The sequence below is a fragment of the Pristiophorus japonicus genome, chromosome 1, assembly GCF_044704955.1.
Source record: "Pristiophorus japonicus isolate sPriJap1 chromosome 1, sPriJap1.hap1, whole genome shotgun sequence".
In the NCBI taxonomy this organism is placed as follows: Eukaryota; Metazoa; Chordata; class Chondrichthyes; family Pristiophoridae; genus Pristiophorus; species Pristiophorus japonicus.
Genome location: NC_091977.1, coordinates 160,951,463 through 160,976,008, shown reverse-complemented (window position 1 = coordinate 160,976,008; position 24,546 = coordinate 160,951,463). Strand labels below are relative to the sequence as shown.

Sequence of the window (24,546 nt, the reverse complement as noted above, 5' to 3'; positions counted from 1 at the left end):
TGGATGGTTCGATGATGCAGTGGAGGTTCCAGTGGGTTCTGGGTGTGAATCATGTGCGTGTCCATGGCTACATACATCCATATAACACTGTGTACATTGAGCAGGCATCAAAGGTAGACAGTCTGCCATGAGTATCTAGGGTCGAAATTCGGTTGCTCATGCTTGCTGATAATGCCGGTGTTAGGTGTTAACTGAGAGTTAGGCGGTTGGGAGTGGCGCTGGGTGCTGTTCATGCCTGACATGAAATTCGATGGTCATTTTTTAAAGGAGGTAAAACATTATGTCCCGACGGCTAATGGCGTGGAAATCATGACCTCAGTACACGTGCAATGCCTCATTGGCACCCTTCTCGCCACATTCACTTTTGCCACCTCACCGGTCGGCTGGCGTCAATGATGCCTGAAAAAGTTGGACTGCACAAGGCGGGCAAACTAATCCGGGGCGTTATTTAAAGGGAGTTGCAGCCAGGGCTCAGAGGTCTTGGTCAGTGCTGCGTTTAATGCTCGCACAGGGAGTAGGGTGTTGGCGTCGTACTGCTGTTGACTCGTCAGATTGACTACTAGTATCTCAGAGACATTCTTGGATTCCATACCGGGAACATTTGAAAGTTACATTTCGCTGTGATCTCTGCCAAGTGATGGGGGCAGTGGTCGCACATTACATTGTCCTATGGCGCCGACTTGAAAGGCTAAATGTGGCTCCTCCCCAGAGGAGACACCTCAGACACAGGGCAGGAGACCGTGCATACACAGGGTTTACCGTACGCATTACTCTCATCTTGAGATGTCTGAGGAGCAGTGCTTAAGAAGGCTGAGGTTCCACAAGGAGGTGGTCACGGGGCTTTGCAACCTTCTGCAGACATACTGGGCAGGTGACACTGGCACCAGGACCTCGCTGTCAGTGGCAGTGAAAGTGACAGTGGCACTGAACCTCAATGCTACCGGCTACTTCCAGTCTCCTATAGGCGATGTATGCAACATCTCGCAGTTTGTGTACATTGCTGCATTTGCCAGGTGACCGATGCTCTCGATGGCAAACGAATGGATTACATCAAATCTAGCATGTCAAGGGAAGACCAGGATGAGCGCATCCGTAGCTTTGCCAGGATTGCGGGCTTCCACAGGGTTCAAGGAGCCATTGATTGTACGCATGTCACATTGAGGGTCCTGCCCAACAATGGAGATATCTTTCGGAATCGTAAGGGATTCCACTCCCTCAACGTACAGCTGGTCTGCGATCACAGGCAGATGATCCGCGATGTCAATGCACGATATCCTGGAAGCTGCCACGATACCTTCATCCTGCGGGAGACCACTGTGCCACGACTCTTCAAGTCACCGCGTGAAGGCCGTGGCTGGCTCCTGGGCAACAAAGGATATGGTGTGGCCCCCTGGTTGATGACACCCCTCCACAATCCCACTACCCCTGTCGACATCCCTCCGCAATCTCACTATCCCTGCCGAGTAGCACTACAACACCAGCCATACCACAACCTGGGCCATTATCAAGCAAACTATCGGGGTTCTGAAGCAGCGTTTCCACTGCCTTGACCAGTACTCACCTGATAGAGTCTCCATATTCACCATTGTGTGCTGCATGCTGCACAACCTGGCCATTATGAGGCGCCAGCCATTACCACCAGGAATGGATGATCCATCTCAGGAGGAAGACAACGATGAGGAGGAAGAGGAGGAGCCTCAGCCAAGGAGGAGGCAGCATGACACTGCTGCGGCTGGAAGGACTTCTCATCAGAGACTCATCGCTCATCGATTCCAATGAATGACTCTTGTCATGCCAAATGGCCAGCCTATACACCTGGTCATCAACTCAACACATCGCTACACACCCTGCAGCCCTCCGTCTCTAATAATCACTGCATCATCATGTGAACAATCCGAACTTGGTTTATTGCAAACATAACTCATGTGTGCTGAAAACAAGCACAAGATAACAACTTCATCCCAACACATCAACATACCCACAAAACCTCTTCAAACATTCTCTTAGGCATCCAAGTCTTACTATTGCCATCAGTTCACTTTGTAACAAGGTAGCTGTTATATATGTAAATCTGTAACTACAATGTTTAACCACCAGAGGGCTCATCCCCTGGAGTCCCAAGTGATCCCACAATCCCTTGGGAACACAGGTACATAAGGAGGCCTCACAGGAGAGGCACTCTGGAGACCTGCAATAAAGGACTACAGTCACACACTACAGATACAGCTTACAGTATCTGGTCAGACTCTTTATTCAATACATAACAATTGGCGATGAGATACAGATGTCGAACCCCACCACAACAATGCAGAGAACCGTGTGCATCCTGGAGTAATTTTCGGAGAGAGATGATTGGGAAATCTGCATGGAGCGACTCGACCAATACTTCGTGGCCAACGAGCTGGAAGGAGAAGCGAATGCTGCCAAACGAAGGGCGATTCTCCTCACCGTCTGCGGGGTACCAACGTACGGCCTCATGAAAAATCTGCTTGCTCCAGTGAAACCCACAGAGAAGTCGGATGATGAGTTGTGCACACTGGTCTGGGAGCATCTAAACTCGAAGGAAAGCATTCTGATGGTGAGGTACCGGTTCTACACGTACAAGAGGTCTGAAGGCCAGGAAGTGGCGAGCTACATCGCCGAGCTAAGGCACCTTGCAGGACATTGCGAATTTAAAGGACACTTGGAGCACATGCTCAGGGACTTCTTTGTACTTGGCACTGGCCATGAAGTAATACTTCAAAAACTTTTGGCTGTAGAGACACCAACCTTGAGTAAAGCCATAGCGATAGCCCAGGTGTTTATCGCCACCAGTGACAATACCAAACAAATCTCTCAGCACACGAGTGCTGTTGCAAGTACTGTGAACAAAGTAATGTTGTTTTTGAATCGTAACGTACAGGGCAGGGCTCACATGCCTGCAGCTGCACGTCCACAGATGTCTCAGAGTCCACCATCAAGGGTGGTGAATGCAAGGCCATTAACACCTTGTTGGCGCTGCGGGGGTGATCATCGTTTCCATTCATGCCGCTTCAAAGGATACGTTTGCAAGGGTTGTGGAACAATGGGACATCTCTAACGTATGTGCAGGCGAGCTGCAAACACTGCTAATCCTGCAAACCACCATGTTGCAGAGGAGGACAGATCCACGGTGGATCACGACAAACCAGAGCCTCAGGTCGAGGAGGCAGAGGTATATAGGGTGCACACATTTCCACAAAGTGTCCCCCGATAATGCTGAAGGTTGAATTAAAAGGACTCCTGGTGTCAATGGAGCCGGACATAGGCGCGAGCCAGTCCATAATGAGCAAAAAGACTTTCGATAAACTGTGGTGCAGCAAGGCCTCAAGGTCAGTCCTGACTCCAATGCGTACTAAACTAAGAACATATACAAAGGAACGGATTCCCATAATTCGCAGTGCTACTGTAAAGGTCTCCTACAATGGAGCGGTGCACAAATTACCACTCTGGGTGGTACCGGGCAATGGCCCCATGCTGTTGAGCAGGAACTGGCTGGGAAAGATACGCTGGAACTGCGATGACGTCCGAGCGCTCTCGTCCGTCGACGACACTTCATATGCCCAGGGCTTAAACAAGTTTCCCTCGCTGTTCGAACCAAGCATCGGGAAGTTCCAAGGAGCAAAAGTGCAGATCCATTTGATTCTGGGGGCACGGCACGACCCATCCATCACAAGGCGAGAGTGGTACCATACATGATGATAGAGAGGATGGAGATCAAGCTGGACCAGCTGCAACGAGAGGGCGTCATTTCGCTGTTCGAATTCAACGAGTGGGCCAGTCCAATTGTTCCAGTCCTCAAGGAAGACGGCACCGTCAGAATCTGTGGCGATTACAAAGTAACTATCAATTGTTTCTCCCTGCAGGATCAATACCCGCTACCAAAGGCAGACGACCTATTTGCGACGCTGGCGGGAGGAAAAACGTTCACAAAACTGGACTTGACCTCGGCCTACATGACGCAGGAGCTGGAGGAATCATCGAAGGGCCTCACCTGCATCAACACGCACAAAGGTCTCTTCATTTACAACAGATGCCCGTTTGGGATTCGATCAGCCGCGGCGATATTCCAGAGGAACATGGAAAGCTTGCTGAAGTCGTGCACCGTGGTCTTCCAGGATAACATCTTGGTTACAGGCCGGGACACCATCGAGCATCTGCAGAACCTCGAGGAGGTTCTTAGTCAGCTTAATCGTATGGGGCTCAGGTTAAAACGCTCGAAGTGCATTTTCCTGGTGCTTGAAGTGGAGTTTCTGGGGAGAAGAATCGCGGCGGGTGGCATCAGGCCCACCGATTCAAAGACGGAGGCGTATATAAGAACATAAGAAATAGGAACAGGAGTAGGCCATATGGCCCTTCGAGCCTGCTCCGCCATTCAATAAGATCATGGCTGATCTGATCATGGACTCAGCTCCACTTCCCCGCCTGCTCCCCATAACCCCTTATCCCCTTATTGTTTAAGAAATGTCTTACATTTATTCAATATCCCAGCTTCCACAGCTCTCTGAGGCAGCGAATTCCACAGATTTACAACCTTCTGAGAGAAGAAATTTCTCCTAATTTCTGTTTTAAATGGACGGCCCCTTATTCTAAGATCATGCTCTCTAGTTCTAGTCTCTCCCATCAGTGGAAACATCCTCTCTGCATCCACCTTGTCAAGCCCCCTCATAATCTTATACGTTTCGATAAGATCACCTCCCATTCTTCTGAATTCCAATGAGCAGAGGCCCAACCTACTCAACCTTTCCTCATAAGTCAACCCCTCATCTCCGGAATCAACCTAGTGAACCTTCTCTGAATTGCCTCCAAAGCAAGTATATCCTTTCATAAATATGGAAACCAAAACTGCAGTATTCCAGGTGTGGCCTCACCAATATCCTGAATAGCTGTAGCAAGACTTCCCTGCTTTTATACCTCATCCCCTTTGCAATAAAGGCCAAGATACCATTGGTCTTTCTGATCACTCGCTGTACCTGCATACTATCCTTTTGTGTTTCATGCACAAGTACCCCCAGGTCCTGCTTTACTGCAGCACTTTGCAATCTTTCTCCATTTAAATAATAACTTGCTCTTTGATTTTTTTCTGCCAAAGTGCATGACCTCACACTTTCCAACATTATACTTCATCTGCCAAACTTTTGCCCACTCATTTGGCAATCAAGAACGCACCGAGACCACAGAACATGACGGAGCTGCGGTCATTTCTTGGACTCCTGAACTACTTTGGTAACTTTTTACCGGGCCGAAGCACATTGTTAGAACCACTGCACTCTTTATTGCGTAAAGGAGATTAATGGGTATGGGGTAAATGCCAAGTAAATGCCTTTGTAAAAGCTAGGAAATTGTTATGCTCAAACAAATTCCTCGTGTTGTATGATCCATGTAAGCGTTTGGTACTAGCATGTGATGCGTCGTCATATGGTGTCGGGTGTGTTTTGCAACAAGCTAATGAATCTGGGAAATTGCAACCAGTTGCTTATGCATCCAGAAGTCTGTCTAAGGCTGAGAGGGCCTACAGCATGATCGAAAAAGAAGTGTTAGCGTGTGTTTATGGGATAAAGAAAATGCATCAATATCAGTTTGAACTCAAATTTGAATTGGAAACCGACCATAAGCCACTTACATCCCTCCTCTCTGAAAGTAAGGGGATAAACACGAATGCAGCGGCCTGCATCCAGAGATGGGCGCTCACATTGTCCGCATACAACTACGCCATCCGCCACAGGCCAGACACAGAAAACTGTGCCGACGCTCTCAATAGGCTGCCATTGCCCACCACAGGGGGGGAGATGGTGCAGCCCGCAGACTTAGTTATGGTAATGGAAGCATTCAAAAGTGAGCAATCACCTGTTACCGCCCGACAGATTAGAACCTGGACTAGCCAGGACCCCTTAGTGTCCTTAGTAAAAAAAACTGTGTGCTCCACGGGAGTTGGTCTAGTGTCCTGTTAGAGATGCAGGAAGAAATAAAGCCGCACCAGCAGCGCAGAGATGAAATGTCCAAACAGGCAGACTGCCTCCTGTGGGGTAATTGGGTAGTGGTGCCAAAAAAGGGCAGGGACACTTTCATCAGTGATCTCCACAGTACCCACCCAGGCATTGTAATGATGAAAGCGATAGCCAGATCCCATGTATGGTGGCCCGGTATCGATGCAGACTTAGAGTCCTGCGTGCACAAATGTACCACATGTTCCCAGTTAAACAATGCACCCAGGGAGGCGCCACTAAGTTTATGGCCCTGGCCCTCAAAACCGTGGTCTAGGGTTCATGTCGACTACGCAGGTCCATTCTTGGGAAAAATGTTCCTTGTGGTTGTAGATGCATATTCCAAATGGATTGAATGTGAGATAATGTCGGCTAGCACATCCGCTGCCACCATTGAAAGCCTGCGGGCCATGTTTGCCACGCACGGCCTGCCTGATGTCCTTGTAAGTGACAATGGGCCGTGCTTCACCAGCGCAGAGTTCAAAGAGCTCATGACCCGCAAGGGGATCAAACATGTCACTTCACCCCTGTTCAAACTAGCGTCCAGTGGTCAGGCAGAGCGAGCAGTGCAAACAATCAAGCAGAGCTTGAATAGGGTAACTGAAGGCTCACTGCAGACTCGCCTACCCCAAGTTCTGCTTAGTTACTGCACAAGACCTCACTCACTCACTGGGGTTCCCCCTGCTGAACTGCTCATGAAAAGGGCACTAAAGACAAGACTTTTGTTCGTTCACCCTGATCTACACGAACAGGTAGAGAGCAGGTGGCTTCAACAGAATACGTATCATGATCGCGCAAATGAGTCACACGAAATTGAGATTAATGATCCTGTATTTGTGTTAAACTATGGACAAGGTCCCAAGTGGCTTCCCGGCACTGTCGTGGCCTAAGACGGGTGTAGGGTGTTTCAGGTCAAACTTTCAAATGGACTCACCTGCAGGAAACACTTGGACCAAACCAAACTAAGATTCATGGACTATCCAGAACAACCCACAACAGACACTACCTTTTTTGACCCCCCAACAAACAAAAGAGGCAACCGACTCAGCGGCTGACCACGAAGCAGAACCCATCACCTGCAGCAGCCCAGCAGGACTCACCACACCCAGCAGCCCAACGAGAGCCCAACAAACGACTCACCAAAACCAGTATTTGCACCGAGACGATCAACCAGGGAAAGGATCGACTCACATTGCAAATAGTTACATTGTTGACTTTGGGGGCGCGGGGAGTGTTGTTATATATGTAAAGGTATAAATACAAAGTTTAACCACCAGAATCCCTTGGGAGCACAGATACATAAGGAGGCCTCACAGGCTGAAGAAGCACTCTGGAGACCTGCAATAAAGGACTACGGTCACACACTACTTTGAGCTTATAGCATCTGGTCAGACTCTTTATTCAATACATAACAGTAGCCATCCCTGGCGAATACCAAAAAATTGTTGCATCATTCATCCAAATGCAACTATTTACATTAGCTCACATTGCAACAACCTAGCCATCTCTGTTGACTATCAAACAAGTGTTTGGTGGGTCATACAAGTGAAACTAGTTTTCAAAGCTCATATCTTCACAAAGTGAGCATATGTGGTCACCTTCCCACGGGTCTAAAAGAGGGCTTTACCTTTCCTTCTCCCCCCTCCAGCATCCAACCACCTGACTATGATGGCCTCACCATGGCCACCTTTACTTCACTTCACACATAGAAACATAGAAAATAGGTGCAGGAGTAGGCCATTCAACCCCTCGAGCCTACACCACCATTCAATAAGATCATGGCTCACCATTCACCTCAGTACCCTTTCCTGCTTTCTCTCCATACCCCTTGATCCCCTTAGCCGTAAGGGCGATAAACAACTCCCTCTTGAATATATCCAATGAACTGGCATCAACAACTCTCTGCGGCAGGGAATTCCACAGGTTAACAACTCTCTGGGTGAAGAAGTTTCTCCTCATCTCAGTCCTAAATGGTTTACCCCTTATCCTTAGACTATGTTCCCTGGTTCTGGACTTCCCCAACATCGGGAACATTCTTCCTGCATCTAACCTGTCCAGTCCCATCCACCTCCCCAATGACGGCCTCGGTGATGTGGTCCCACATCGTTCTTTCTGGAGTGCCACCTGGCCCCTGAGTAGAGGACCTCTCTTGCAGTGTTGACCCCTGCACAAAGCTGGAGTAATGCATGCCAGACCCTGGGTACCCCTTCCCTGACTTGCTGAGGCATTTGTGCTAGTGCTGCAGTACTTGTCCCATTTTTTGAGGTTCGGAAGGAATTCAGCTTTAAGTGCTGGACTGCCATTTGGGACTTCCTTTTAAGGTTTTTTTTTTAAAGGCAATAACTACATTTTTTCACTTCATTAGTCCTGAAGGCATTGCCCTTTTAATACATTGCCCTTTTAATTTCCCACAATGCCTAGTAAACTTTATTGCCTCGCTTCCAGAGGTTACTAGAAGCTGGAACGTTGCTTCAGGACGGGAACTTTGACTTGGACGCCTGCGCTAACTCCACCAGGAGGGTGTTATACAGTAAGTTAGCATTGGGCTAAAAATCTTTAGCCCCCAATGTGAATTTTTCCCTGATAGTGCTTCGGCCATTTTCAGTGGCTGTTACCCTGTGGCCACGGTGACACCCGGAACTCTTGTGGCGGCCACAAATTTTTTCACCCATGTTCCAGAGGTGAAGGAGTTTTTAAACCGGCAAATATCCAGTCTCCAAAAGAGTAGCAAAACTTGGACATAATAAATTGTGGGAGTGAAATTCCCCAGCATCCCGTTTGGGGGCAGTAACTGACTCGGGGCGGGACTTCCTGCACCTGGTACGTAAGTCCCGCCCCGGCCACGAAATTGCAGTTACCGCCCCTCACGGGAAGTAGAGTGCAATGTCGCGCGCTCTACTTCCTATTGGGGTGGGTTCAGGGGCGCTACTTGTGTGTGTTCGTCAGCGCTGACACGTTTCAATGCCCCTTCCCTTTCCATTAAAGGGAAGGGCTGCTGCACACTCTGCACAGCCTCTGATGGCCTTCACTAGGCCACCAGGGCAGCGTGGTGCCGAGGCCGAAACCCTTCACTCAAACAGAGTGCCGGGCTGCACGATGGCAGCCCGGACCACGCCAAAGAAACACAGAAGGAGCCAACCGGTGAGTCGGCTGGAAACAAAAATGGCGGCGCGATGCTCCCGACCTCCCCTTTAATTTCCGCCCCGCGAGCGGATGTCGGCCGGGTTCGCGACTGTGATTTCTGCACTGTTTTTTTTTAACATATATAGCCCTTTCCCAGCTTATCTCCCTTTACTTTCTGAAAGGCAATGAGTAATGCTGGGACAATTTCCCAGGTATTGTCAGTTGCCCAGTACCTCAGTGATGTTACCATTCTTGAAGTATCACCCTTGAAAGTGAATGTTTAAAGGTAAGCCCATCCTGTCCTCATCTGCTGCACATAATACTTTTCACCATGAGGCCCTGGATGGTAGTCAGGTTCATTTTTTCCTCCGTAACCCAGTGTACACTGGTTTGAGCATCCCTCCAAGTCCAACTATAGCAATCCCTACTGCTCCCGTGGCTGGAATTAGCTTGGGTACTTCCTAATATGTATGGCTCTCAGTTTTTAACTCAATGAGCCATCAAGAAATTTGTCTATGTATTCAAGTTTAGAATTCATTTACATCTGTTCATATCCTTCTGCTCAATAAAAACTGAATGGAACACTTACCAATGGCTGTAAGCATGTAAGCCATTTTTGCATTGTCATATATCCAGCATGCACCACGATGGCCACAATCATCTTCATTCCAAAGGACACAAGATAGATCAATCACTGTGCCAAAGAGAATTGGTCCTGGAATAGTGCCTGTAAGTCAATAAATGAAAAGTTAAAACAACAGTAATAGGAGTGTTGTCAAGTTTTATGAAACGTATGTATGATAACAAAAACAATCTATTCAGATGGTAACAATCCCTCTGTTCTTTCTATAGATGTTTTCCAAACAATTAAGCTCCGTTCTGTCCTCATCTGATGCCCACGAATGTGGACTTCCAGCTGCTTTCTAACCCAGGGCACTAAAGTCTTTTAGAGCAAACCTACGACCACCCTGGCTAACATCACTTAGTTCATCATAGGTCAGGTATCAAACCTTGGATCTTTCTAATCAGTACAGCTTAACTATTCACTGCCTTAACCAACTAAGCCATTGGGGTAGCTCAATGTTCTCTCTAATTTTTGGGGGGCTGCACAGCCCCTTTAATGGGTTGTGTGGCCCATTTAAAATTCCATGCCACCACTGGGGTAGCTATCTATATTTTTAACATAAGAGCTTATTGCTCTGGCTGCAATGTCGCTGTTTTGCACAGTTACTTTTTCAGTACGGGTATACCATTATCTATTGTCATTGACACTTTCAAACTATCACACTATACTGTGGCAGCATTAATATGTTTTTTTTGTATTTCAAATAATCCTTTTAAGCTAGAATCCAGTCATAAAACAATTTATCTGGAATTTGCTCTCATTCCAAACTAAACAGTGGGCGACAGGCAAGAGGAGAAAGAATTGAGCGAAGTAAAAGGTTTTTAAATGATTTTAATGGAAAAGTTAGAACAGATAGATTACATTAGATATAAAAAGTAAAAGTCAAATTAAGCTAAAGAAAATAGATGTAAAAGAAAAACAGGAAAGAGAGAATGGGGAAAGGCAGAAAATTAATGCTTCTTTTTAATTTTTATTTTAATTTGTTTTTAACAGTTTATTTTAGCAGTATAGAATTAATATTAATATCATACAAAGTTATTCTTAACATCTGAACATCTTCATGGCTGTAACTTCAGTGACTGTTGCAGAGTCACAGTATATAAGTTGAAAACTTTTTTAAAATGGCTAGTGAGGTAGCCTGGATTTCTCGCACACCTGTTTTTTTGCTTTAGCATGGACTCCAATCAATATTCTGTAATACTTTTTCAAAAACTTCTTTCTGCTCGCCAAGGTGAGGAGATCAATTCTGGAGAATGGAACACTTTTGTCATCCAGTTTCATCATTAAGCACTCTCAGATAGAATAAATCTTTCTCTTCTCTGTCCCAGCAATGAATCTCAGCCTCAAAACAGCTCTGCCATCTCCATCTGTGCGATATTTTCCTATTTCCAATGCCAGCTATTCTCAAATTCCAAGTACGGTTACCAATTTGAACTAAATTGTGGTCAGTTTTGTTCATACCCACTTTAAACTGATTTAAGACTGCCATAAACATTCCATGCAGGGTTCTTATTGCCAGAAGAGAGGAGAATTGCATCTCGTATGTCTGCAAGGAAATTCATCCTAAAGTCAAGAGCTACTGGAACATGTTCACCCAAAACAGCACCAATTTGCTCCCTGTCCAACATTCATCTATCGTATAAACAGACTGACATTGTACAAACTGGCCCAGAAAATCCATGGACCACCATCCCAGTGGTTACGCTGGGCTTTCACCCATCAGTGCCCTCTGGCACTGCCAGAGCTTGCGTGACTAGGAGGAGAGCACCAAATTTGTATGGGGCCAGCAGGTACCCATGCCACTACAGGCACACCTCTAGCACCTGTCCATCACAGGACTGGCATTGCCCAGGCCCCACCTAGAGCCAGTGAGCACCTCTTCAGCCGCCTGTGGAAGAGAACCAGCTGATTTTTTTTAAAAGACAAATTGCCGGTGTTAATGAGCTCAGGCCGTATCCCTGGTTTGGTCCCGTTGTGCCCATCTGAGGTCAGTATGCCTCATCTCTCTCAGCATATTGGTTTTCAGTCCTACACCAGGTCCCAATTGAGCTGGGGACATGGCAAGTTATGACAAAGGGAGTGCACTCAGGCTCCATTCCCTGATTCATCGTCCTTGTAACGGTCAACCCGAAACAGGGACCTTGCCGCTTTAATGTGAGTTCCATGGATTCCCACTGGAATTAGAGCCTCAGTCCAACAGCAATTCAAGGAAATTTGGGACCATTGTGTTAAGCAGTTAGTTCTACTCACTGCATGAATGCCATACAACACATAGACCTGTGTGATATTCCTCTGTTTGCAAATGAGATTTTAAGACAATATTTGTTTTATTCTGTGGGTTCATTTAGAATATCAATGGTATCATGGTAGCTTCTCACCTAAGAGCCGGACAAAGACCCACTGAATACCCAATGAAAAAGAGCGTTGGTTGTCAGGGACACACCTGTAAACAAAAATAAAAAAGGTAATTCTAGTTGATTTTTAGGCAACCTGAATAAAAAAAGTAAACTAGAAACTAAGATTTGTCAAAAAAGTATTTATTGCCACCCCTTTCCTCCCTCCATTTAGACCGTTCCATGCCAAGCACTATTACCCAGCCCAGTAAGCAGGTCGGCAACCTTTCTCTGACTGATCATAGGCGGTCCCTCGAACGAGAATGACGTGCTTCCACATGGGTTCACAGATGTTTCAATGGAGGACCCGGTATTCCAGTCCTGAATTCCAATTGAATTGGGTGGAAGATGCCTGTGCGTGGATTTTTTTAACGTGTGGCGACTGTTGCACATCAGCCATCTCACGGGCTTGACAGAGCTCGGCCTTTATCCAGTGGCAAGTGTTAACCAGGACGACTGGAGACCTGCTCTGCTGCACGGACCTAGTGCGCACACATATTGCAGTGTGGGCTGACCCGTGCTGCCCCTGGGCCCTCGGCTCTTCTGGGTCCCGTACCCTCATTCGCAGCACCTCCGCCACGATCTCTCGCTGCTCCTCCGCCACACCTTGTTGAGCCCCCTCAGTAAGCTAACGAGATGTTAGCTGCACCATAGGCAAATAAACCCACCAGCAAATAGGTCAGCCTCCTAGGTTAGCCACAAGTTGTGTTGGGTCTGTTTTGTCTTGACATGTTGCGTAATGGCATGGTGTTTGAGGTGCATCTGCTTTGCGCAGCTGTGGTAAAGATGTCTTCCTGAAACCAATGCGAATACTCCCAAGTCAGACTCATCGCCGTTTACATTTCAATTCATCCAATTAATTCTCCAACTGAATTGCAAGGCAGCTTGTGGTGTTCACGCCACAAATTGGGACCTGATTGTTATTCCTTTGTAAAGAAGTGCTTCTGACGCGAGTCGGGTCGGCTGCCGAATGGTCGTCAGTTAAATCTAACCCTGTGAATCCTCAGCAATCACCAAGTGTTGACCAGCCAAGGCACCTACTGGTTTAGCCGCTTTCAAACCAAGTCGTCTCAGATGGGCAAATGAACTGATGCGGCAGGGAAGGGAATCTAGCAAGTTGCCCCTACCAGATTGCAAAATGGAAACTGAACTGTAAACTGAAACTTGTGGGAAAACTGATGGGGAACCAGTGGAAAAAAAAGCGTTTGACGCAAGTTTACAAAACAGAAAGGCTAAAAAAAAAGTGCCACACTTTCAACTGAGTGTCTGAACACATGGGGGAAGTTTGCGCAATGCTGCGTGTGAGCAAAGCCAATTCTGCAGTCAAATTTTGCAAGGGTAAATTCTAAAATTTAAAATGCCCCCCAAAAATTAACAGGAAATGAATCCCTAAAAATAAGGAATGGGTTAAATCTGTCACCTCCACTTGAGCAACACTGAATTCAAACTCCACCCATCTGGCTAACCCAAGAGCTTGGTAATGTATACTAATTAATGTCCTCCCATGTTCCCGCTAAGCTGTGCAGCCGCGCAGTCATCTGCAAAGTCCCGCACAGGCCGCTCACTGGCTTTTAAATTGTAGATACTACGCAGGCGCAAAGATTTGAATGGACCGCACAACGAGGGAGGCAGGCCGCGCGGCTTATGGGAGACAATGATGTCCTGTGATGTTGGAAATGGAGTGTCAAAACCAAGTGTGGTTTCAGGTGAAACGGGGTGAAGAGTCTGGGGGAATAACTGGTCCAGGGGCACGCAGATGTCATTCAGTCCCCATTTTAAAGGTGTGCATTCTGTCCTTGATATTTCCCGCATAAATTCCTCTGCCCACATTTATAATGTAAACGCATCACGGTGTAATTTCATCCTCTGACCAGTGGTGGCACTGCAACACGAGAGGGTGCTATTACAACGTTACAAGTTGTATCTGACTGATAGGAAGGACATGAAAGCATGAAAGCATGGATCGACTCATCGGCCCTGAAATTCTGGTCGGCGGCTTCCTTCATACAAACGTCTCTGACCTGAAATTTCTCTACGAATGTAACTGGTGGTCCCAGAGGCACCTTGGATTCCGATCGGAGGCCATCTTTCCACGTGCTTCGCAGCGTGTCCCCATCTCCGAGATACGGATGGAGAAGCTGGAGTTACGTGGGCCTGGACAACCAATCATCGTACAATATTCTCATTGATAGTAATGGGAACTCCGTTTCTCCTAGTTCCCATTACTATCAATGAGAATAACCCCCTAAAACACCCAAACGCAACATAATAAATAAAAAAACACCACACATATTTAAAATTAATTGAAATTAAAGTTAATTAAATGTTTCCGAAAAAAAAATATTTCTTGGATTTAAAAAATAATGTGTTTTAATAGGGTTTAAAATAAACTTACCTTAGTGGACAAGGTTTTTACTATAAAAATGTGTATTTAAATGTTATTTTTATATGTTTTAAAACTCTTACATTGGTAAAGGTAAGCTATGCCCCTGCTTTTATCAGGCGTAAGAGTTTGAAGGACATTCGCTGGGCAAGAGATGGGCAAATAGCCCAATCTCACCCACGCAGATGTCCTTCTCCCGGGGATGTGAAAGATCTGTCAAGAGATATCTTGACAGATCGGAAAAGCCGGTTTTTGACGTATGCACATTGTGCGCCAAAACACGGCTTTTGCGAGGCCTCGCGGGTCCGTACGTATTCTGTATGGATCCAGTGAGGCCGGAATTTCAGGGACAATATCTTATCTTCCTTTTACAACAGTTTCACTGCGATCAGGAACTTATTGTGTGAGGAATTGTGAGGATAAAACCATACCATGATCTGTGGTGCAGTTATGGCTGTGGAGTGGGAGCAACATTGAGGAAATTCCCAGCCATAGATTCAGTTTTTTGCACATCTTATTTATTATTTTAGAAATCAAGAGTACAAAATTGCGTTCCGCCGTGGTTGGGGACAGTAACAGCTGCGAGACGGGACTTCCTGCACCAGGCACAGAAGTCCCGCGCCACCGGATAAATTGGGTTTACTGCCCCGAGAGGAAGTGGAGCGCAAAATCTCATTCTCCACTTCCTCTTGGGGGCGGATCCGGGCACTAACCAATGCGAATTTTCCAGAGCTACGCGGAGAGGCACCTTCTCCTTCCATTAAACGGGAGGGCACACTGCAAACTCTGCATTAGAGAGAAGCGGCCACCGCAAGACTACCAGGAAGCGGAGTGCCGTGGCAGCAGCCCGACAAAGAAGCGGAGTGCCGGGCTGTAACATCACGGCACAGATCCCGCAATATGAAGATGAGAAGGCCGCGACTGGTAAGTCGGCCATTTTTACAATTTTCAGCACCGCACTTCCCCTTTAATTTTCACCCCGCGAGTGGTCTAAAGCCCGGCACGACACCACGAAGCTGTCACAGGCATTGCCTGCGGCAGCTTCACAGGGCACTACCGAATTCTGGAACCAGGCGAAAATGGGTTGCTGCGTGCACTTATGACATAGTTATCACCGGCACATCAGCCTGGGGTGCTACTGGTAGCTGGGGCTCTACACCTGGGTGAAAAGCCGTTTGCGCCCTGTTAGCATCCCCGATCTGAATTATTCCCCCCTAGTGTCCTAAACCAAAGATCAAATGGAACATGGAGATGCAGTTAAACAAAGAACTTGGTCTTTTTCTTACAGTCAATATAAATGCAAGTTATTTGTGTTGTATAAATTGTGTAACCTGAGTTATGAAGTTATACCCATTAGAAACTGCCTCAAACAGTTACATCTTGCAGAGTGGAGATAGTTATCCCATTCAAATCTCAAAAACAAAATATGTATGAAAACAACTTTTGGCCATAAAATATCCCAACAGCAAATATTGTTTTGCAGAAAGTATTTCAATAAGCTTCAAAATTGACTTTTAAAGATCAAAAATCTTTCATAATTTAAAGAGCCAAGCTTGATGTCTGAAACCAGACCCCAAGAACTTTGTACAGTATAGTGTTTGTCACATTTCTGGAAATTTTGACCATTTTTTCACAAAAAGGATCCAAGTAGGAGTTATTTTTGAGCAGCAGGGTTGGCTAGTGCGTATTCAGTTTCAGATGGAGTATTTGAAATGGCATCATGGAGACAATGAAAAATAATTTGACATTCCAGCAACCTCGATCACACCCAGTGTTGGAGTGACAATCTTATTCATTGAACTCGGCGGGGGTCATTGCCAGGTTAGACTGGAGGACTCTGCTCCAGGGTGTAGGGGAAGGGTGTCAGTTTTGACAAAAAATAACCAGAACTTTAAAAACAAACACAGACTCATAAATGACAGGTGGGATCTGACCAAGGCTCTGTACAATTGAAGCTGAATGACCTTCTTCTGTGCTATGTGATTCTGTTTCAGAGCTTCCTTCTCTTTTTTTTCCAGCCCCCTTGAGATAAAGGCCAACATTTCAATAGCCTTTCTGATTGCTTTTGTACTTGTCTACTATCATTAAATGGGACTCCCAAATTTCTCTGCTCCTCTGTAGTTTCTACTTTCTCACCACTTAGAAAATATTCGATTTATCTTTCTTAGGTTCAGAGTGGATGACCTCATACTTGCTCATATTGAACTCCACTTGAATTGGCTGAGAAACACTTTTTCAGCAGCAAGTCTGGTAAATAAGGTTGGGTAACTCAGGGACCACTGTTTTATTACATCAAATACTACTTCAAATTTTGAAGAGGAGGATGATATTAATAAAAATGGAAAATCTCAGCAGGTCAAGCAGCATCTCTGGAGAGAACAGAGTTAATGTTTCAGGTCTGTGACCCTTCATCAGAACCTGACCTGAAATGTTAACTCTTTCTCTCCACAGATGCTGCTTGACCTGCTGAGATTTCCAGCATTTTCTGTTTTTATTTCAGATTCCAGCATCCACAGTATTTTGCTTTTGCTTTTGGATGATATTAATAGTTTTATTCAGGCCTTTAATCCATTTGTCAATCATCACGGGGGCAAACATTGATGTGCCAACCGATTTGTGATGTCACTAAATGGAAAAGCGCTTGCAGCATTTTCTCATGCCAAACCTGCTGACTGGACTACAATAAAGCATGTTATTCTCAAATCTTATGATTTGACGTCTGAAGTATTCAGCAGAGATTTAAGCAACTGAGAAAAAATTCAAACATTAAATATAAAGAAATGGTTATCCAGCTCAAAGAGAGGTGGTTGGAAAGCTTAGGTGTAACAAACTACAAAGGTCTTTGCTATTTAATGCTATGGAATAGATTTCTGGAGATAGTCCCAGGTAATTTAAAAATCTGATTACTTTATCAGAAGTGTAAAACTCTTGAACAACTAGGCTTATGAACATGATGAAATGAACATGCTGATCATTTTATGGCCCCGCAGACACAGCTAAGTTACAATACGGGTGGGAGAGGTCAGATGCCTCACGGCGACCCATGGATGAACCATTCTGTGAGAACATAAGAAATAGGAGCAGGAGTAGGCCCTTTGGCCTCTCGAGCCTGCTCTTCCATTCAATAAGATCATGGCTGATCTAATCTTGGCCTCAACTCCACTTCCCTGCCCGCTCCCCATAACCCTTCACTCCCTTATCGTTCAAAAATCTGTCCATCTCCACCTTAAATATATTCAATGACCCAGCCTCCACAGCTCTCTGGGGTAGAGAATTCCATAGATTTACGACCCTCTGAGAGAAGAAACTCCTCCTCATTTCTGTTTTAAATGGGCGACCCCATACTGCCATTCAACCTGCCCAGGTCGAAGTTAGAATGGACAAGCAGAAGCCAGAGGACTGAATGCAGGTCACAAGGCAAACCAATGCTGCTCTCTCAGAAATTCTGTGATGCAAACAGGAAAATGGCGTGAGCTCGTAAGGCATGAGGCAGCTCATTATGTGGTGACAGGTGAAGTAGACAGATTGACTCCTTACCTTCACCCAGTCACGGCGAATGGATTGCAGAGCTACTTGTTCACAATTGTACATAGCAGTCAGATGAAGGACTGCCATTATGTGAAGGGAAATTGTTTTTATTCGTTCATGGGATGTGGCTATTGCTGGCAAGGCCGGCATTTATTGCCCATCCCGAATTGCCCTTCAGAAGGTGGTGGTGAGCTGCCTTCTTGAACCACTGCAGTCTGTGTGGTGATGGTACTCCCATAGTGGTGTTTGGGAGTTCCAGGATTTTGACCCGGCAACTATGAAGGAACAGCGACATATTTACAAGTCAGGTGGCTGTGCATGACCGCAGAAGTATCCGAGGTGTTTTAGTTATAGACAACTAGATCAGGGAAGAGGATGTCTGGGGGACACAGTGTTGGATCCATCTCAATGGTCTAGCTACAGAAGTTGCCATTGAGTTGCACAACATTTAGGGCTCCCACAATGTAGGAAACTCAGAGGACAAAGGTGATTGCAGGTGGAGAGCTTGCTGGATCAGTTCCAAGCACAGCATAGGCAAGTGTGGTGGCATCAAGCCAAATGGCCCTAGGGGTTTCGCAGCTCAGGGAAATGTGGATAGTACAACCTGCGAGGTCTGGAGCATGTGCAGCTGGCCAACCAAGCCCAAGGGCTCAATGAAAGGCAGACAGAAAGCTCAGCTCTCACCTTAGGGACTGAGCTTAAAAGGCACCATATGCTGGATGAATGTGTTCATGGAAAGTATCAAGGTATGAGTTATTTTAAAATGTGCTTTTATGTTGTGCTGCACCTTCTAAGAGCAATGTACAATACTGGTCTTGTAGGACTGGTCAACATCAAGTATACTGTGTTCAATTCAGATTGGATAAAAAATAAATATATAAATAGTATTTGCACATGTAACACCTTATCACATTGACATATCTTGAAGCACTTTACAGGAAGAATTAGCTTCAAAATAGAATGGCTGTTGTTATAAAAACAGAAAATACTGGAAATCTCAGCAGGTCATGCAGCATCTGTGGAGAGAAACAGAGTTAAGGTTTTGAGTCTGAGACCCTTCGTCAGAACTGAAAAAGGTCAAGATGTAACAGATGCTTAAGGAAGTGCAGGAGCACTGAAAGGGGGAGGGGAGGAAAGAACAAAAGGGAAGGTCTGTGATGGGGTGGAAGGCAGGAGTGATTTAAGAGACAAAAGGGATGATGAGCAAAAATGAGATGGTAATGGCACAAGTTAAGAAACTAAAGATGAGTCTAGATGGGGTGTGAATGGCAGAATCATCTCCAGCTGCGATGGGAAAGAGAAGTAAAAAAGGGTCGGCGGGTTTGTAAAAAAAAAAGAACGGAGGAAAGGGAAAACAAATATGGGCAGAGGTTATGTTCTGAAATTGTTGAACTTGATGTTGAGTCCTGTTTCTGTACCGAATATCCTATGTAACCCTATATAAGGAACTGGTAGCAGAGAGTAGGGGTGGAAGATGGACTCGACGTTGTTGTTATTTGTTATGTGGATACTGAACATACAGCATACCTGAGAACAGCTATTGTGATTGGTGTGCTAGTCATGAATGTTAAAATGACAGCAATCAAAAAAAATCCCAGAAATATGGGCAGGTTGTTACAACTTGAGCCACATTTTCCTTCATGTGCAACATGAGCATCAGCAACAGTCTGGATACAAGAACAGTCCTGATAAACCTGCAATACAAAAGGCAAACACAATTAATACCCTCAAATTTGCCTCAGAGCTGCTCCCACTCAGCTGCTGTAACTTTGTCGGAAGTGCGGCAGAAACCTGTTTCCAACACACTTCCTGGCAAAGTTACAGTGATGGAATAGGAGCAGCTCGGAGAAAATTCCAAGCCAATGGGTCACTGATGACGTTAATTTTTTAGTTTGCATACCATTATTTTGCTATGTACTTGACAGCTGTATTTTCATTTTGTTAATAAAGATATTTCAATAAGTGACCAAGTCTGAGATGCATTACAAGGCTGTGGCACAGAGAGGGAAAGACAACATCATAAACAATGACAGCAAATTCTGAAATGTGTATCTGGCTTGAAATGCACTCCCGAGTCTACTATTCCGTATAATTCATATAAACTTAACCTTATTTGCTATTATACTCTCCATGACCAAGGCACGTCCAATACTCCCCATGACCAAGGGACACCCAATACTCCCCATGATCAAGGGACACCCAATACTCCCCATGACCAAGGGACACCCAATACTCCTCATGACCAAGGGACACCCAATACTCCCCATGATCAAGGGACACCCAATACTCCCCATGACCAAGGAACACCCAATACTCCCCATGACCAAGGGACACCTAATACTCCCCATGACCAAGGGACACCCAATACTCCCCATGACCAAGGGACACCTAATACTCCCCATGACCAAGGGACACCCAATACTCCCCATGACCAAGGGACACCCAATACTCCCCATGACCAAGGGACACCCAATACTCCCCACGTCCAAGACATGTCCAATAATCTCCCTGACCAAGGGACACCCAATACTCCCCACATCCAAGACACGTCCAATACTCTCCCTGACCAAGGGACACCCAATACTCCCCATGACCAGTGGACACCTAATACTCCCCATGTCCAAGGGACATCCAATACTCCCCATGTCCAAAGCACGCCCAATTGGGCCCAACCAATCCATGCCGATGTTTATGCTTCACTCAAGCCTCCTCTCATCTTTCCTCATCTAAATCTGTCAGCATAACCCGATGTTCCCTTCCTCCTCATATGCTTGTCTAACCTCCCCTTAAATGCATCTATACTGTGTGCTTCAACCCCTCCCTGTGGTAGTGAATTCCACATTTTCATCACTCTTTGGGTAAAGAAGTTTCTTCTGAAATCCCTATTGGATTTCTTGGTGACTATCTTATATTGATAGCCTCTAGTTATGCTCTTCCCCACAAGTGGAAACATTCTCTCTGTATCCACTCTATCAAAACATTTCTTAATTTTAAAGATCTCTATTAGGTCTCCCCTCAGCCTTCTTTTTTCGAGAGAAAAGAGACCAGCCTGTTCATCCTTTCCTGATATATATATTCTTGCGTTTCTGGTATCATTCTTGTTAATCTTCTCTGCACCCTTTCCAGTGCCTCTATAACCTTTTTATAATATGGCGATCAGAACTGTACGCAGTACTCTAAGAGCTAGAATTTCGGTTTTCAGCGAAATTGGTAGTTTTACGCCAAAATTACCGTTTTTGCTTCGTTTCCATTTTTAGGCCCACTTTTTGGCCTTTAATTTGCGCAGCGATAAAAATCAGCGTTGCACGAGGATTCGCGGCGCAAACTGCGAATTTCAGCAACTTTAGTCCGGGGCCAATAGCGCTGCAAGAGAGGACTTGTGGGGGGCAGGGAACAAAAAAAAAATGCAAAAAAAACCCATTCACAGAACATTCACAATACCCTTAGCTACTAAATCATTGAAAAAGATTTTAAAATAAAAACTTTAACTTACCTTATTTGCAGCTCCTCATATTTACCGCTGCTGGCAGGGCTGCATCATAGGTTTTACCCTGTCGGTATTCTGGGTGCAGAATATGGGTCCCGAGAGAGTCAAAAATCGATCGCAAATGCTATTTCGGGTGTTGCACGTCGGCGCTCCTCTCCCCGGCGGCACGTGGAAGGGCCACCACAAAAAGGTCACCAAAGATCCCACCAATCGGGTTTTCGCCGTGGAGGGTCAAATTGCGGTGAAAACTCGGTCGCAAAGTCGCCGAATTTCTAGCTCTAAGTGTGGTCTAACCAAGGTTCGATACAGGTACCTCTCTACTTTTCAATTCTATACCTCTAGAAATAAACCCTAGTGCTTGGTTTGCTTGTTTTTTATAGCCTTGCTCACCTGTGTCGCAACTTTTAGTGATTTGTGTATTTGTATTCCGAGATCCCTTTGTTCCTCTACCCCACCTAGACTCACACCCTCAAAGTAATAAGTGACCTCCCTATTCTTCATACCAAAATGTACTACCTCACATTTGTCTGTGTTGAACTTCATTTGCCAATTATATGCCCAGTTCACAAGTTTATTAATGTCCTCCTATAATTTGTTGCAGTCCTCCTCAGTTTTGACTATTCCCCCCCCAATTTGGTGTCATCCGCAAATTTAGAAATTGTGTTTATGATTCCAAAGTTTAAATCGTTAATATAAATTGTGAATAACAGTGATCCCAGCACTGATCCTTGTGGAACACCACTATCCACCTTCTGCCACTGTGAATAGTTACATTTTACCTCTACTCTGCTTTCTGTCTTGAAGCCAGCTAGCTATCCATTCTGCTACTTGTCCCCTGACTCCGCATTCTCTGACCTTGTTCATCAGTCTATTATGGGGTACCTTATCGAAGGCCTTTTGAAAATCTAGATAAATTACATCTACTGCATTACCATTATCTACTCTCTCTGTTACCTCTTCAAACAATTCAATTAGGTTGGCCAAGCAAGACTTTCCCTTTTGAAATCCATGTTGACTATTCATTATTATATTTTTGGTTTCTAGATGTTCTTCTATTTTCTCCTTCAGTAGTATCCCATTATTTTTCCTACTACCGATGTTATGACTGGTCTATAATTCCTTGGACATGTTCTATCCCTCTTCTTATAGGTATTATGTTAGCTATCCACCAGTCCTCTGGCACTACATCTTTTTCTAATGAATTATTAAACATGTGTAGGAATGCCTCTGCTATCTCTTTCCTGGATTCTTTTAAAATACGTGGATGCAATCCATCTGGACCCGGGGTTTTGTCCTCTTTGAATTTGATTAGTTTATTAATATATCTCTCTTTTTACTTTAAATGCACTTATGTCATTACTAATATCATCATCCAATGTCATGTCCACCTGTTCTATCTCCCTGGTAAATACTGAAGCAAAATAATTCTTTAATATTTCTGCCATCTCTCTATCGTTACCTGTGGTATTATCCTGTCTATCCCTTAATGGCCCTATTCCCATTCCAACCTTCCTTTTTTTATTGATGGGCTTATAAAATATAATACTATTTTGTTTTTATGTTCCTTACATAAGAACATAAGAAATAGGAGCAGGAGTAGGCCATTTGGCCCCTCGAGCCTACTCCGCCAATTAATACGATCATGGCTGATCAAGTCATGGACTCAGATCCAATTCCCTGCCCGCTCCCCATAATTCCTTATTCCCTTATCGGTTAAGAAACTGTCTATCTCTGTCTTAAATGTATTCAATGATCCAGCTTCCACAGCTCTCTGAGGCAGCGAATTCCACAGATTTACAACCCTCTGAGAGAAGAAATTCCTCCTCATCTCAGTTTTAAATGGGCGGCCCCTTATTCTAAGATTATGCCCCCTAGTTCTAGTCTCCCCTATCAGTGGAAACATCCTCTCTGCATCCACCTTGTCAAGCCCCCTCATAATCTTATACGTTTCGATAAGATCACCTCTCATTCTTATGAATTCCAATGAGTAGAGAACCAACCTACTCAACCTTTTCTCAGAAGTCAAACCCCTCATTCTCCGGAATCAACCTAGTGAACCTTCTCTGAACTGCCTCCAAAGCAAGTATATCCTTTCTTAAATATGGAAACCAAAACTGTACGCAGTATTCCAGGAGTGGCCTCAGCTGTATAACTGTAGCAAGACTTCCCTGCTTTTATACGTCATCCCCTTTGCAATAAAGGCCAAGATTCCACTGGCCTTCTTGATCACTTGCTGTACCTGCACACTAACCTTTTGTGTTTCATGCACCAGGACCTCCACGTCCCTCTGTACTGCACACTTTGCAATTTTTCTCCATTTACATAATAACTTGCTCTTCAATTTTTTCTGCCAAAGTGCATAACCTCACACTTTCCAACATTATACTCTATCTGCCAAATTTTTGCCCACTCACTTAGCCTGTCTCTGTTCTTTTGCAGGTTTTTTGTCTCCTCTTCACACATTGCTTTTCCACACCTCTTTGTATCGTCAGCAAATTTGGCTACGTTACACTCAGTCCCTTCATCCAAGTCGTTAATATAGTTTGTACATCGTTGGGGTCCCTGTTCCTTGATAATTGAATTTCAAAGTTTCTCTTTGCCTTCCTAATTGTTTTTGACTTCTCTCCTAATCTCTTTGTATTATCCCTCATCATGCACTCCCCTGCTGTCTCATCATCATAGGCAGTCCCTCAGGATCGAGGAAGACTTGCTTCCACTCTTAGCATAAGTTCTTAAGTGGTTGTACAGTCCAATACAAGAACCACATTTTCTGTCACAGATAGTCGTTGAGGAAAAGGGTGGGCAGGGAGCCTGGTTTGCCGCATGCTCCTACCGCTGCCTGTGCTTGATTTCTGCATGCTCTCGGCGGCGATACTCAAGGAGCTCAGCGCCCTCCCGAATACACTTCCTCCACTTAGGGCGGTCTATGGCCAAGGACTCCCAGGTGTCAGTGGGGATGTCGCGCTTTATCAGGGGGTCTTTGAGGGTGTCCTTGTAACATTTCC

General features: G+C 45.3%; 1 protein-coding gene across 5 annotated transcripts in view; it reads right to left on the bottom strand.

The window, feature by feature from the left end:
• LOC139266719 (solute carrier organic anion transporter family member 4C1-like) overlaps positions 1-24,546 on the bottom strand; it is a 202,972-nt gene that overhangs the window by 4,301 nt on the left and 174,125 nt on the right. For 4 of the 5 annotated variants that reach the window (XM_070884320.1, XM_070884329.1, XM_070884315.1 and 1 more), the window contains exons 11-13: positions 19,582-19,748; positions 12,129-12,193; positions 9,715-9,852 (exon numbers count right to left, since the gene is read on the bottom strand). In XM_070884320.1, coding sequence (XP_070740421.1) covers positions 9,715-9,852; positions 12,129-12,193; positions 19,582-19,748 — 370 coding nt within the window. Of the gene's footprint in view, positions 1-9,714; positions 9,853-10,916; positions 10,997-12,128; positions 12,194-19,581; positions 19,749-24,546 lie in introns of those variants that run through there. The other variant, XM_070884337.1, reaches the window with a different exon arrangement.